The following is a 16,146-nucleotide window of genomic DNA, read 5'->3' on the forward strand; positions in this document are numbered from 1 at the left end:
CAACACACTGAGAATTTTGTATCGATTTCTGATCTACGTGTGATATTTTAAAGAAATTGCACAAAACCAAATTTGGCTGAGTTGCTCCAATATACCGGATAAGTGCCTGGGGAAATACCAACCTTTTCAAATGGCATCAAGATACAAGACATTCTTTCAGTTAAAAGATGTTTATTTATTTATTCACGGTATTTTTAAGTATTTTAATGTAAAAGTACAAAATATTACGACAAAATACACAAAAATAAGAACTTGAATTTCGTTAAGGTACATACGAAGTAATATAAAAATGTGACAGCTCTAATCAAACGGGGAACTCGAAGCATGTTTCCAAGATAAAATCTAATACAGAATCAGCTTAACAGATCATAAACCGTGCCTGAAAGAAGACTTTAGGCCTTATAACTGCCTGGTACCTGGACAATACCTCACCAGAATGCGCCACTATCCAAGATGTTAACATAACACATTATTTATTCCCGCCCGAGCCCATTGTGTTAAAAGACTGCAGATTCAGAATAACAGACTTTCAAATTAAGGAATAACAACACAAATCTACACTTTCCGTGCAATCTATTAACTTTAAAACATAGAAGAGAGAGATGAGATATTTCTTTGCCACAAAGAAACGACGACAACGCCACCAACCGCCATAACAGCTCGAAACTGTTTCAATGATGTCACCAGAGATGGCAGTGCGAGCAGAGCGCGCTCATTTCAAATCGTTTGAAAAATAATTTGGCGGCATTCCGTTAACTGCCGTGACCCCCCAACTTTCTCTGTTGTTAGACATTGAGATTCTGATCGTTTACAACGGGCATTATAAATAATTTTAAGCATTTGTTTCACCGTCTCACTTTGGCTGAACGTAAAAGTACAAACAATATTCATAATACTTGAAAAAGAACAAAAGAATGCGAATTAGCGTTACATATACTTGAAGCGACTTAATATCGATTTTAGATTATCGAAACCTCAGTGTTATTTGAAAGCGACTTCAGAAGAAATTAAGGCCCTTAGAATGTTTGATAGAAGGATGATTAAAAAAAATCCGTGCTCCCATAAATGAAGGAGAAAGCTGGAAAACAAAACTAATAAGGAGACAGAGGATGTATTATATTGTAAAATTTATAAAACCTCTGACAGATGGCGTGGACATAAAGGAATTTGCAGTAGACCACGCAAGAGACGTAGAGATGAGTCTGAAGAGTATTCGAGAATCGTGGGAAAATAAATTTGTATAAAGGGACTAAGGACCATCAGGAATGCAGGAAAAATGCACTGAAAGCCAAGGTCCTCAACGACCCTAGGGCTTGAATCGAAGGATAATGTTGTAGATTAAATTAATCAGTTGTAAAAAAATGCGGAGGGAAGTGGTCGTGGCCTAACTTTAGGAACAATCCCCTGATTGTCTTAAGGAACTGAGTGAAACGAGGACAAACCATCAAAATTCCTGGTCTCTGAGCCAAGTTTCTTGCCCATAACCTCTGGAATGAATGAAAAGAATGAATGCTAATCAACTGATCACGATATTTGGTATAATCAGGCATTGGCTTGTATTGAACACATTTCCCGTTTCATTACATTGTGAAACGATGATTTTAAGCTTTGTTTCGTGCATATATAATAGCTTTAAGATAAGAAATTTGAAAAGTAGCCTTTTCGTGATAAATGTGAAGATATTTCGCTTTTATAAATAACAATAACTTATTAAAGAAAGAGTTTATACATTTCTTTTGAACTTACGTAAATAATGTTGTGGGATAAAGTCACATGTGAGAAACTGCTAGTCGCTGAGTTGACCGAGAGCATCCTGCATGCAGTGAAACATTAAGACCCCATTTTATTTTTTTATAAGAAGAAATAAAGTGTTGCAAATTCTCTCTCTTTGTTATCAGAATTTCGACTGGTTTGATGTGGTCCTCCAATTTCGCCTAAATTGCGCCAATCTCTTCATTTCCACATCCTCAAAAATCTGCGTCACATATTCCAATCTTTAAAATATATGATAAAATTCAGGTCAATACACAAAACTTTATTAAGATGTTAAAATTTAAAATTTTAATTTTTTTTAAAAATTTTAAATTTTAACATTTAAATTTTAAATTTTAACATCTTAATAAAGTTTTGTGTATTGACCTGAATTTTATCATATATTTTAATCAAAAAACACAAACATGACGCATGTAAACCTTAAATTCCAATCTTTGTCTCCCCCTACACTTCTTCCCTTCCATTACCAAATTAACTAATCCTGGGTGCCTCAGAATGTGTCCCACCATCCTATCTCTTCTTCTCGTAAGAGTTTTCCATAGACTTCTTCCTTCGCCTATCCAGGCTCCCTTGGACACGTGTCATAATAAGACAACTTATCTCTTTTGCCTAATTCCTCTGTCTTACAAGGAAAACTAGGATTGAATTAGTGCAAAGAAGAAGGCTTGAATGATACACTGTTTGCCAGCCTCAGTTTGACTCCAGATCACGTAAAAATTTCGTAAAATACGTGGCGGACTCATGCAAAAATAGTGACTTGAAGAGTTTCATGGCCCTTGGGTCCAACTGGAAAACCATTCTGGCCCGAGCGTGGGAAAAAGTTGGACCACCCTGATTTATTCAATTATTTAGAATTTCTTATTATGCCTCTATCAAAAATCACGCAAACCTTCACTTCTGCCTGTAGAATTATAAGCAAAATTATAATCTGAAAGTACAAAAATCGAATAACGACTCTATCTTTCATGCCCCAAAAAAAGTAACTTCAGCAAAATCCTCAAAACATATTTTAAAAAGTATTAGTAAATACTACTAGCTCCTTGTGGATAAACTTGACATTACAAAAAAAAATAATTCCGTGTGCTCTGATACTTCACTTTGTTACTGTGTTTTCCGGTAATTTAGCGATGTTTCTGGTCCAATACGAAGGGTAAATGCCATAAGTGGTCACTATCCTGTTTTGTGCCCAGTTAAAAATCTCAAACGAAATGTTATTTTAAAGTTGCGTGTGCCTTATGCAGAAAAATGTACGTTTCTTTCTTACGTCATTAAGTTTTTTTTAATTTTTATAGCCTTCTGTATAAATAATTGCAAAAACCGTGGATATTAAACAGTATAACAATTATTTAGTTTACATGAAATAACTTTATCTGGAAATAATAATTATTTAATAAACATGGATAATAATAAAAATACGAAAGCAATTGCAATTTGACACAGATATAAAGACACAAGACAATTAGATCACGAATCTGGGATAAAAAATATCTCACTAATATTAACACAGTTGTAAACCAAGATCAAACTTAAATTTAAAATGTGGCATATTTACGATCGCGTCGCGGCACACTGATTGAGAAACTCTACAACGAAGAGCCAATACCGGCGACGCCTTTGAGGCACGGACTGACCAGCCATAAAGAAGAATCATTGTTCCAGCCCAATTTAACTCGCGTTCCACACTTTAATAACTACTGTCTCCATTATACACTGCACTGAACGTGACTTCAGAACACAACAAAAACAAATGCACATAGCTCTTCGTGTGACGGCAAAATTAACCTCATTCTAATGCACTGTCTTTATAAGTAAATGTGTTTATTGATCTCACCGAGACTTCAGTGCTGCCTCTCGTGTCGAATCATGGAAGCGTACATCACTGCGTTACGTGAAAATGTCCTCCTACCCAACTCTCACAGCAGGGGCTCAGAATACATCCAAGGGAGCATTGAACACAAGATGAATTAATCACCCAGCATTCATCTCTTCGCGCGAATTAAACAAACCTGTTCTAACGACGAGCGATACGAGCAATAACTTCGCTTACAGGCCTTGTAACGTGTCTTGATAGTTCGCCCGAACTCGTCCGATAACGCCCGACCGTCAATTCGCTTTTTTGCCGAATGACCCTTCCGTATAGACGTATTTACGTCAAAATGGCAGGAACTCGTCCAAGACCAGGTCTTTCAATTTGTATGTAATAATCATTATTACCATCCGTTACAATGTTGACTTTGTCTAAAGTCCTTAAAAAACTGATAGACTCTAAATTGTAATTTTAATATTAGCTTCCCATCCAAATGAGGGTCTTCCAAGTGATTTCGTAAAATCCTGAACAGAAAAAAAAACTTGTCGAAGATTTTAGCGCAGAGAGGTGGACAGAATTAAAATGTATTTTACATGAATATACAGCGATAACACGAACTGGATTCATCTGGCACAGGATAGATCCAGTGGTGGGCTCTTTTGGACATGGTAATGAATCGTCGGATTCCACGAAAAGCAACGAATATCTTGACTAGCTGAGCAACCGTTAGACTCCCGATCCATGGAGCTATCTGGCAAGAACCCGTCATCATCTAGTTCACATCGTCTCCAAATCTACTCAGCCTCTGTCCGTAGAACAGACATTCCCCTCGACCCTCCATATGTCGTGCCACGCTCAAATTGTAGTAAGAGATGTTGAATGCCAATTAACTAATAGCCCAAATTTAATTAATATATTAGATTTCAAATTAAACGTTCGTTACGCGTCACCAAACTCTTGACAACCGCACCGTGGGTCGGCGTAAACCCAAGCGGCAGCTGCAGGAACTATCCAACGTTAAACTTTTAATTCTAGACACGAGATGTCTCGCTCAGAAACGCGTATATATTATCCTGCAGTGTAATGACTTTTTTCAGTGCCGGCGAAAAGGAATCTTTACGGTCAATTTTATGAACTACAAAATAACAGTTCGTGGCTTTTAATCGGTAGAACTCCCAGTTACAATGGAAACAAATAAAAGAAGGGATATCTTTAAAGAGCGCGGAGCCTAAAAGCTTAAGACAAGAAAAATGAATCATTAACAAGGATAAAAATACCAACATTTACATTGTTAATTTCTTTACATTAAGAGGGATATTTTTTTTTTATTATTGTGCCGTACATGAAGGCATACAAGAGTTAGCGTGTTACTGGTGCTTCAAACTGAATGAATTATCTCCTGGACCGCTGCCCACCCAGTTTCCAGGTCCTCTTTTCCCCTACATAAAGCGACTTAAGCGTGAAGCTGATCATTAATAAAGCTTGGATCTACAATTTCGTTCCCCCAAGCAAAGGGAGGACAACATCGATCCATCGTCACTTTCACCTGTGCGGGGCGAAAGTGATTCATCTTGATAAACACTACAACGGACATGTGTAAAATTATTTTACATTCTGTGGCGTCAGTCAACTGTTCAAAACACATGAAATGTACCTACCACGGTAGCTCGTTTCACCCGGCGGCTTGGCCCTCTCCAGGAAGAGTGGGTGCTCTGTAACATGGCCGCCTCGAACGTCAGCTGGTTCCAGTCGGACATACGACGATCCATTTTGTTCTATTTATAAACAAACTACGATACAGAGGCTTCACAAAATTTCAGTGGAGTGAACGACTGAAGAAAGTAGCAGACATTGTTCGGTCACTAACGTTACGAATCGGAACCTATCTATAATAATCACTTCGCCTCTAACTGGCCATTGACACTTGAAACGAAAACTATCATTTGCGCAAGAATATCACTGAATGAATTTAGGGGAGAATTATGTTGAATACATTGTACGTAGAAACTTCGCTTAATCAAGAGAAGGATTCTTTTGTGAATGTCCATCAGAAGAGAGAAGTGGTCATTTTCATGAGACCATATGTCACTGTCACCACTAAGCACACTTTTTGGCAGGCGGAATGCGATGCAATTCTTGGCTGTCACGCAAATTGGCGCCGACTGCTGGAGCACGTCCCATACTCGCTTCACGTTTTGCGGTCGGGACAGCGCTAAGAATAGCTCGAGGCCTTCGCTGTAAATTCACCCCCCCCTCCGAGGGGTCGCCCTCGCAACGGCTGAAACTAGCCAACAGTGGTAGCAGTTGCTCAAGGTCAATGGACACAGTGCTGATCCAAGATGGCCGTCTTCAGGGTTGTAGCGCCGTGTAGTCTGGTAGAAAATTACCTTACTCCCTCTATCATGCTGACGATGGAGGCAGCAATGATTTGTGAACGTTGGCATAAACTTCTAACGGATTATCTGGCGCTACAACCCCGACGGTGAAAACCTCAAATTCTACTCACTTATGACAAATATGTTGTCAAACAACTGATAATAATATGCACATCTGTTTCGTTAATTTGAATTTTACTACAGTAAATTCTTTCAATTACACCACGAAACAGATCAGTCTTGAAGAGAGAAATCTGTTGTAAACAATAAAAATTAATTTGCTTACGCCAAATATACCTTGAATATTAAATCTAGGTTCAAATGCATTTTCTCAAAATTCTAAAGAGTATAATGTTTGAAAACAGGGTCTCAGGACGATATTTCGACCAAGGAGGTATGAAATAAGTGGGGAATTTATAATTCTGCATAACGAGGACCTGTGTGACTTGTATGGGTCACGTAACGTAATGAGGATAGTGAAATCTAGGAGGCTCCGATGGGCTGGACATACAGAACGCATGGGGGGGGGGAGGCCAAAGGGCTGTATACAGGATTTTGGTAGGGAATCCTTCTGGAACACGACCACTGGGAAGACCAAGGAGATGGGAGGATAACATCAAGATGGATCTTAGGGAGGTGGGCTGCGATGATGGCAAATGGATGGAGTTGGCTCGGGATCGTGGCGGGCTTTGAACCTGTGGGTTCTGCTACCAGGGAGTTAGTTAGTTAAGTTATAACTTATACTATCCTTTCACTCAGCCTTTAAATATTATTCATATCAGTAAGCCTAAGAGAATATGCAGAATAAATCATTTACAGACAGGAGTAGCATCCCGTTAATATTCTTGGAATATTCACTGGAAGGTCACAGAACTGTTATGAGCTATTGAATGAGCAACATTCCAGTGCCAGGTAACACAACAAAACAGACAAAGTACGAGATAAGAAAAAAGTTGGTGATGTCACTGAATCACTGTATAACATAAGTCACTACGCATGTGACCACAGACAAAATCAAGACTAGACTTGAAAATTAGGGCTTCGAAACTTTGGTAGAATTTAACCAAGTGACCTGAGAAGATTCTATTAAGAATATCTCGCATTTTGCGTGAGTTATACATGGACACAGCGGCACAAAACGTGTGAGAACGAGTAGGTATCATTCTTTTGCATCTTTTATGATTTTACAAAAGAAAAATACAGTAAAACCCCTCAAGTGTACACCCCTACATCCTGGACACCCCTTTATATTGGACACTTTTAATTGGAACCAGCGAATATCCTATAATTTTACATGTCCACAATACCCTATATCTTGGACACCCCTTTTATTTTAAGTTGGACAGGTTCACGCACTTAACTTCGATGCTTTTCAGGGAAACTTTTTCAGTTACATATTTTGTTATTTTGAATTTTAGACTGATGAATTTCTCATCTCTGGAGGATTATCTTATGGACATTGAACCCATCATTGGAATGCATTGCAAGTGTTTAACTATTCTTTTGCTGAACCCTTAACTGGACTACAGGATTGCAGAAGACACAGTTTTAACTCCGTCAGTTCTGTACTTGCATTTGAGTTCAGACTGTGTTAACAGGAGTGGAATTTTTGTTTTTGCGATGGGGAAGCGAAAATTGGTGGAATTAACTTTAGAAAATGTTATTGAGGCTGGGTTATAATGTGCAATGCATTGGAGTGGGCTTCAGAAGATTATTATTAATACTATTGTCATTAAGTCTAAGTTCACGTAAACCTACAGTAGTTAGTGTACGTAAGTAGATAGATTATATTGTCATTGGACCACAATCTGTTTTTTCTCCTTCCCTCTATCTTGGACACATCTGTAAGTTGGACACATTTTCGTGAAACACCAAGTGTCCAACTTAGAGAGGTTTAACAGTACAACCTTCATTTTCGAGACCCTAAAGTTGTAAATGGAATTAGAAAAAAAATAGGCATTGAAACAGAAATTACTCCACAAGCCAGAATTTCCATAAAGAATAATTGGTTCAAAACTGCATGCACAGTGAATATTTTGGAAATAATAAGTAAGAGGACACATATTTTGATTTACGGCTAACATGGCCTGCTTGTCACTCTAACGTAAACATTGCAACTTATTGATGAGAACTGCGGACATACAATTTTTGTGTACAAACAGAAATCAGTGCATAACGATGTGATTACGCCACACTGGAAGATGAGGTTCTGAAGACAAGGCAGCCATTTTACTGAATGGTAACAAACAATTTCAAAATATGATTTGCTACTATTTGGTGCATAGTTTATTGACTTCGAAAAAGTGAAAATATAAATTACTTGAATTTGGACAGAGATTTTCCAGTTACGGAGAACAAGCGAGGCACCCCAGCATCGGTAAAGAATCCATTCTGTTATCACAATTACCCACGACAAGTTTGTAAGTTTGATCATTACAAAAAGTTATTTAATGGTTACCAACTCAACTTAAAATTGAGGGGGGAAAATGCAGCTGAGAGAAAAGTTCACTGTCAAGACATAAGACTGGTAAATACTAAGTTATTCGCGCTCTCAGAAAATGCCATCCAGACTGTATTTAAATGGCCGGTCACATGCATCAGCACATGTATAAAGCTACGACAAATATTTTGGAACAAAGCATCAAGACTTTAAAAAATTATGTGCACATATTCCTATTCAACGGAGCCCAATGTGTGAGAACTCAGTTTAGAAAGGCAAAGATTAAGAAAGGAGAAAAGAGAAATACGCAAGACTCAATGGAATCAGATACTGAAATGACTGCAAAACATTGATAAAATAGTATACACTTATATAGCGCACAGTAACTAATAGCACGGAGTAGAGTCCATCCTGATAAATTAGTAGTATGATCGGTAGGCCAAGAAACGTCCTGACTTTTATGAAACTCGAAGGTTCATTCCGCGTTCACGTGAGCCCGACAACAGTCCCTATCCTGAGGCATAAGAAACCTATTCATATCCCTCAACTCTATGTTCCTAAGATCCAATATAATATTTTCCTCCCATCTCTGTCTAGGTCTTCTGAGTGGTTCTATCCCTACAGCTTTGAAACCAAAATGTTATAAGAATTTCTCACCTCCCCATGCTACATGATCTATCCATGTCATCATCCACAAATTTATCAACCTAATAAAGGCTATTTGGTGATGAGTACAAATTATGGAGTTCCTCATCATGTAATTTTCTCCACTGTCTCGAGAGTGACCAGGTTTAACACCCAGGCAAAACAACAATAAAAATATATGGATCTGTACATGTATTTGGATAGCAGAGGTGAATAGAAATGATTCTGAACTGTATGGTAGCAAGCATTCCTTGAATTTAATCTGCTCTTAATTTCCTCATGAATTCAATTCAGATTTTGTAACACCGTTCTCAGATATTTTAAGTGTATCACAGTCTATACGATTTATCAGCTCCTATTATTTAGTGATTTTATCCTATAGTCTGGTGACGAGCCCCAGTTAAGGGTCCAGTGGAGGGCTTTGGTTAATTCGGTGATGACACATGAACACGGAATACAGTAATCAATGCAAACTATGTAAGTTACAAGTTTTATACAGAACATGATGATTTCTAATTTTTACTAAAAATATTCCAGGTAGCTTATTGGTCCAGACATTCAACACAACGTAATCTGACTTTTCAAAATCTGTATATTTGATAACTGTCTTGTGGGATGTTGTACTGTGTATGAGTTTATTTATGTTTCAGAGATGACTGCTACCCTTCGTCATCATCACACTGATGACGGAGGCAGCAAGCACCTTTAAAATGCTGTTGGACTCCTACCAGACTTCAAAGTACAATATCCAAGAAGATAGCCATCCATATTTGTATTAATAAGTCTCTAATTTTATTCACAAAAAATAAGATCCAACAAGAATACTGATAGCCACATAATCAAAAAAATAGTTGTAATAAAACCATGTTTACATTCCCAGTAAATGAGTTTGAAGTTGAAACAGTAACGAGAAATCTTTAGGGTAAACATTCAGCAGATATTGATGACGTACCAGGTCTTGTAGTTAAACAAGTACGTAAAAAACCTGTTAGCACATATTTACAATGTTTCTTTACAATCTCGTATGTTTCCAGATCAATTAATCCCTAATCACAATGATGATGGAAGCAGAAAGGACCTCTGAAATGTCAGGTAAATTTCTACAAGACTACACGACACTACAACCCAGAAGACAGAAGTCTTTGTACCCACCATCAGTAAAACCTTAAATCTGACAATACCTATGTTGTCTATTTTTTAAAATAAATTTAGGAAAAAAGATTAATTTCCTTTGTGACAAGAAATTATAGATCACCAGAAGCCAAAAATGGATTCAGGAAAAAGCAATCAACAGAGACAGCAATGCAATCTTTTTTGGAAAACATGCAAGAGTCTATTGAAAAGAAAAGAAAATCCAAATGGAATTTTCTTTGGTTTAACAAATGCATATGATGTTATTAACCATAAAATAAAAATTTCCAAGCCATCATCACATGAAGTTAGATGCAAAGCGTAACTCGTGGTTTCAAATCATACCTATCACATTCAAAGCAACTTGTTGAAATGCACCAGAATGAAAGAAAGACCTTAATATGTGAAAAATACATTTTCATCTGAAGAGAAATAAAACATGGCATACCTCAGGATTCAATTCTCAGGACAATACTATTCTTATTATGCGTAATTGATGTGCTAATAAATATCCAAGGAGAAAAACGTACTTCTATTTGCAGATATCAACATGTCAGTAATGGCACAGAGAGAGATAATCCTTAAACAAAAATCAATAAGGCCTTGGAATATTTACATTCATGGTTTGGCACAACACTTCATGCAGACAACTCTTTAGATATTACACATACTCCCAGTAGCATGTTTATGCATATTTGAAACACTGTGTTAAACAAACACAGAGAAATTGGAACACAATTTCAGTCACGTCAAAGGTTAATTATCCAGTTTTGTATGACAACAGCCTGTAATATTAGTGTTGCGAAAATAGAAATCGAATCATTCAATAACTTACCAAAACAAATTAGGAAACTGGAAACAATTAATAATCATTTAAGGAGAAAGCTTAGATCCTATCACACCATTCATTCCACTCGGTAGCTGAATACGTCATACACTTCACGAAATATTTTGATATATTGTGTATGTTTCCATGGAGAAAGTTATTGTAATGTGATACTTCCTGTTACATTGTAGATTTATCTGAGGTTTTACATGTACATAATTTTATTGACGCGTCGGGTGTCAATGCTCTGACAAAAAATGGCTAAATCAATGAAAATAAACTAATAACGTTGGCACTGATAAAAATAAACCATATGCATCTAAACAATGGCAGATCATTTAAAATTTTACTAATTTTTGAAGATAGTTGGTTGTTTTGTCTATGAATAAAATTTATTGAAGAACTGTTTCACAGTGTTCCTTGTTTCACTTTTACAGCAACTCAAATAAGCACACGGTCTCAACGCTATTTGTGTTATACATCATGTCGTCGCCATATTGTCTCTTCTGCATTGCTGCGACATCTAGCGGCAATTTCTGTACAATCACTTCAAGAATTTCCATCCATAACCTACTTCGAAAATAATCCACAGATGGCGGATTTCAGTGAGGACAACATACCGACGTAGAATACACTAAATTAATCGTGTGATCATTGGGGAATTTATTTCTGTCAAGATGAAAGTAACCAGCTTGGCAGCGCGAGTTTTATCAATGGAAATTAATTTTGAGAGCGAGTGTACGATATTGAGCATTCACAGGTCTTGAACATGAACTGACAAACCAATCAGTAACCTAGCAAGCTGCTCTGCACCTGTGAGTGTAAGTGGTTTGTGTCTGAACAAAGATTAAATAATTACGTTTATATCTTTTGATAATTGAATACAATCCACTTGAAGTGATAGAGAATATTTGAACTGAGTGTTTTATCTATCGAATATTAACTTTTACTTTTGTTAAGTTGTTTGTAAAGTGACTTCTTAGTCCATACAAGTGGAATATTAAACACTATTACAATTGTGCAAATACTGTGATCATTTTCTCGGGGCTTTCAGAAGAAACAGAGTACGATTTTTGTGTGTGCGTGTTCAACATGTGCTCAATGGGTGCAATGTCAGCTGCAGAAAGCCAGTTTCTGAGAAACGGTACCAGTGATGGAGTAGTTTGGAGTGTTTACAAAACATTCTCGATTAATTATCTCCCAGATTTATGGATTCCAGTAATATCATTAATTCCGAATTTTGATAATCATCCATGGCTGTTCTCCGTCATTGGCTCTGCAGTAATCGGTCTGAGTGGTGTGTTGCCGTTGCTTGTAATACCGATCGAAGAAGGAGCTAACCTAAAATCTGGCGGTAAGTCAGCATTTATTATTTGTGCCTTGAGTTAGTTGTGACGCCATAGGTATGTTTGGCTGGATTCCTAGTTGCACGTGTTCCGATACCCTGTTTGTTTCCAGTAGGTCTAAGGCTTTTATTTCTGTTGGCAGTATGGAAATGTTGGTAATACCGACCGAATGACACCAGTAGGGGTATTTGCATGTGTGAAGTAAGGAAGTATTAACACATGGAATTGTGTGGGTAGGGACGGGAGAAACAGTTCGTTAAACTTTCTGGGAATTAAACGTTCGAACTTACATCTTCCAAATTATTTAGTATTTGAAAATTCGTTTACTGTGAACTTAGGTGGGTGCTTGGATACACTGTTATGGTAACAAAACCAAGGCTAAGCGACTTCAATTTACAGTATGCAATGTTTAAACACACGGTACATTGTGCCCACGAATTAATTCACAAACGTCAGGGACTTAGCAATCTGTGTATTGCATGCCTATATTCAATTGTTGAATGAACTGCTTTTGGTAAATAAAATATAATTTATTTACATGCCATAGATCCTTCATAGGCTCAAACCAAGGATGTAGAATATGTCATAGCATAAATACAATACTAGTTTCTGATACAAATATAAATTACATAGTTTGCAGCGACAGTATTGCCATAAAATATTACACAAGAAAGCCACACCGCTGTTGCTTACATTTATTTATAATAGCTGAGAAGTTTTTATTAAGGTAGTGTGGCTTAGACTGAGAATTAATGGTTGGTGGTAAATCAAGTAGAGGACCCAGTATTGAACCTTGAGGAACTGCATTTTTTATAATGCCTAAATTTGAATAGGTGGTATTATCTGAATCTGGTGTTCTTATTTATATTTGTTGCGTTCTGTCATGAAGGTTTGATTTAAACCACTGACGAGGTGTACTTCAAATTCCATGAAAACGTAGTTTTGATTGTAATAATTCATGATATACCCAATGAAATGCTTTGGAAAGATCACAAGATATTCAACTAAAATGGATTTTCATCATTAAGAACATTTTTGATATGTGTAAATTGTAACGAGATTTACAAAATTGAGAGAAATTTCTTAAATCCAAATTGTTCACCTGCAAGGTCATTGGGTTTGAAATAGAGAAAGCTGTTTGTGATGAAAGTGGTCTGTAGTTGCATTAATTTTCACCTTTCTTATGTAGAGCTTTAACTTTGGAATATTTGAGTCATTCTGGAAAAACGTCTACTGCCATTCATTGATTGGAAAGGCAACTTAAAGGAACATGAATATAGTCTGCACAGCTTTTGAGTAAATTTGTTGATATTAAATCATAACCACATGAATTTTTTGATTTAAAAGAATTTGTTTTACGCTAAGTTTCATTTACTGTTGTGGGAATAAGAATTATGTTTGGAAAGGTTTTAGGGATCGCTCGAGAAAAGTACAAAGTCTTATGTAGTTAAATAATTTTATTTATTTATTTAATCAAAATTTATCAACTGTGTAATTTTTATAGAAACATCTTTCAGATGTTAACAGCTGCAAAAAACACTTTATATATAAAGCACTGTCAAGTCAGTTTTGACAGTTTTAACATGTAGCAGGAATTTTTTAAAAGAACATACAAAAGATTCAATATAACAAATTTAAGACTGTGGTCCATAAGATATTTACGTGTTGGAAAAATCCCAGCTTTTCAGTATAATGAACATTATATCCCAAACTCTTAGCAAATGATTTCAGTATTTCTTATTAATTATTGAAAGAATGAACAATGACACTTCAACAGTTACAACATTATACATCATGCATGCAATTTTAATAAGAAGGTTATGAATACAGATCTAACTTTGTAAAAGATGAGAATGGTAATGCACTTGGTAGATTGTCACAGTATTTTGAGTGGTGGAAAAATCCTAACTGTGGCTATTAAATTATTTATTTTGCCCAGGAGATGGATTAGCATTGAGCTCTTATGAGTTCTGTAGTGAACGTATGGATTCTGTAAAAGTTGGAGAACTTTTTCGACCAGCTGAATAATTCTCAAAAAATACTCTGCTCCATGGAGGTAGCTGTCAGAACGAGTCCCAAAAACACAATGAAGTCAATTTTAAATAAATTAATAGAGTAGAATAATCACATTTCCAACTGTATAACAATTTATTTCTAACTTGCCTTTAAATACATGTATTATGTTCGTAAATTGTTAAGATCTGTCTTTGTCATGACACACACATTATTAATTCTGTATCTCCCTTGAAATCACTTCCTATACATTTCTAGTTGCAGGTCACTTACCAGTTTTCCATTAGAGTAATTTAAATATGATAATTGTTGAAGATCTCATTTATAGGGTGATATGTCCTAAAATATGTACATTTGGTGGTGCTAATAGATTCTGTTTACAGTAAAAATGCCAGATTCATGGCGTTATTCAAACAGAAATGCCAACCTTTTTTTTTTTGGAGCTGTAGGTTAAAATCTTGGAAGGTTTACAGTTTGTACAGAAATGAATGTATTTGTCGAGTGGGCAAGAGACAAAACACCAATTTTATGTGAGACATTTTCTTTTCAAGACCTCTTCATGTTTTCGTTGCATCACGTCATGTCAATTCCTCATTTTCAATTTGCAACAATTCAAAAATACCATGCCTTGTCACTGTAGTTGAATGTTTTAGAATTTTTGGGGTAAACATAACCTCAAAGCCTTTTGACAAACTTTGTCGCAATGATGGACAAAAACAAATTTTGATATATCATACCATATAAATGATTATATAAAACAAAAATTACTCTTCAAGAATGACTGAAAACTCGTAAGTAACACACGCCATAAACAACTAGCGAGACCCAGAATTCATCAACAGCAAATATTCACCAACAAACCAAGCTACCAGGCCACCATTTTCATCTTATTCAGATAGATTAATGACGTGATATATCAAAATATCTTTCACTGACCTGTTGGTAAAATTTTCTGTCTTGGAGAATTTTCAAAATGTATGATTTTTACGACAGGTTTGGAAATCACCTTGACACAATTCAATTTACGTTAATAACTTCCCTGTCGTCATAACCGCTGACATGGCAGGCTTGCAAACATCTGAATGTGGCAGAAGTGACCTTAGCGTCAGTCACTGAATTAACCCCAATGGACGCTTGAAAATACGCGAATTTTGAAATTAAAAATTGGTACGTCATAAAACATTTGTATTTCGCTGTAATTTAAGCGGTTATGTACGCTGTTCCATACCATTTTTTATGGCGAAGGATTTTAAGTCGTATACATCTTTATGCGAGACGTTTTGTCCGCGGCGGCCATGATGTGTGTCTGTGGCGAGGTTCCGAGATTTGTGGCAGAGAGAGTGAACTTGTGAATCTCTGTGCGCAGTTGTGCCATCACACCGGCTTATGATTGAAATTCACTATTGTAGTCGCCCCATGGCTTCCTGCTGCCTTTGTAATCTGATTCTGAGTGCTAACAAGTGATCTAGACCAGTGGTATTTAACATTTTTTGTTCGCGTACCCCCAGATATAATTTCTCTTCAACTTTGTACCCCCAAAGTTGTTGGTGTATAATTCAAGTTATGCATAGTATATAATCTACATCTAAAATTAATTAAATAAATTACATTACTGATTATTCAGTGTTTATCATAAAATAATATATTTTTTTTAAATTTCACGTACCCCCTAAGATGTCTTCGCGTACCCCCAGATATAATTTCTCTTCAACTTTGTGCCCCCAAAGATGTTGGTGTATAATTTAAGTTATGCATAGTATATAATCTACATCTAAAATTAATTAAATAAA

General features: G+C 36.3%; 2 protein-coding genes across 4 annotated transcripts in view; one reads left to right on the forward strand and one right to left on the reverse strand.

The window, feature by feature from the left end:
• Positions 1 to 16,146, reverse strand: part of FipoQ (F-box/LRR-repeat protein FipoQ) — a 102,226-nt gene that overhangs the window by 67,821 nt on the left and 18,259 nt on the right. Inside the window, exon 1 of one of the 2 annotated variants that reach the window (XM_087357829.1) lies at positions 5,239 to 5,739. The exons of the other annotated variant lie outside the window; for it this stretch is intronic. Within the exon in view, the coding sequence (XP_087213955.1) occupies positions 5,239 to 5,349 (111 nt within the window). The 5' untranslated portion in view covers positions 5,350 to 5,739. Of the gene's footprint in view, positions 1 to 5,238; positions 5,740 to 16,146 lie in introns of those variants that run through there. 2 annotated transcript variants of the gene reach the window in all.
• The window catches only part of Zip99C (Zinc transporter Zip99C), a 43,892-nt gene continuing 39,516 nt past the window's right edge, over positions 11,771 to 16,146 (forward strand). For both annotated transcript variants that reach the window (XM_087357857.1, XM_022058107.1), the window contains exon 1: positions 11,771 to 12,351. In XM_087357857.1, coding sequence (XP_087213983.1) covers positions 12,090 to 12,351 — 262 coding nt within the window. In that variant the 5' untranslated portion in view covers positions 11,771 to 12,089. The remainder of the gene's footprint in view (positions 12,352 to 16,146) is intronic.

This window comes from Zootermopsis nevadensis, unplaced genomic scaffold (assembly GCF_977971745.1).
Source record: "Zootermopsis nevadensis isolate Lab colony 2312 unplaced genomic scaffold, Znev_1.0 Znev_ptg000028l, whole genome shotgun sequence".
NCBI classification, from domain to species: Eukaryota; Metazoa; Arthropoda; class Insecta; order Blattodea; family Termopsidae; genus Zootermopsis; species Zootermopsis nevadensis.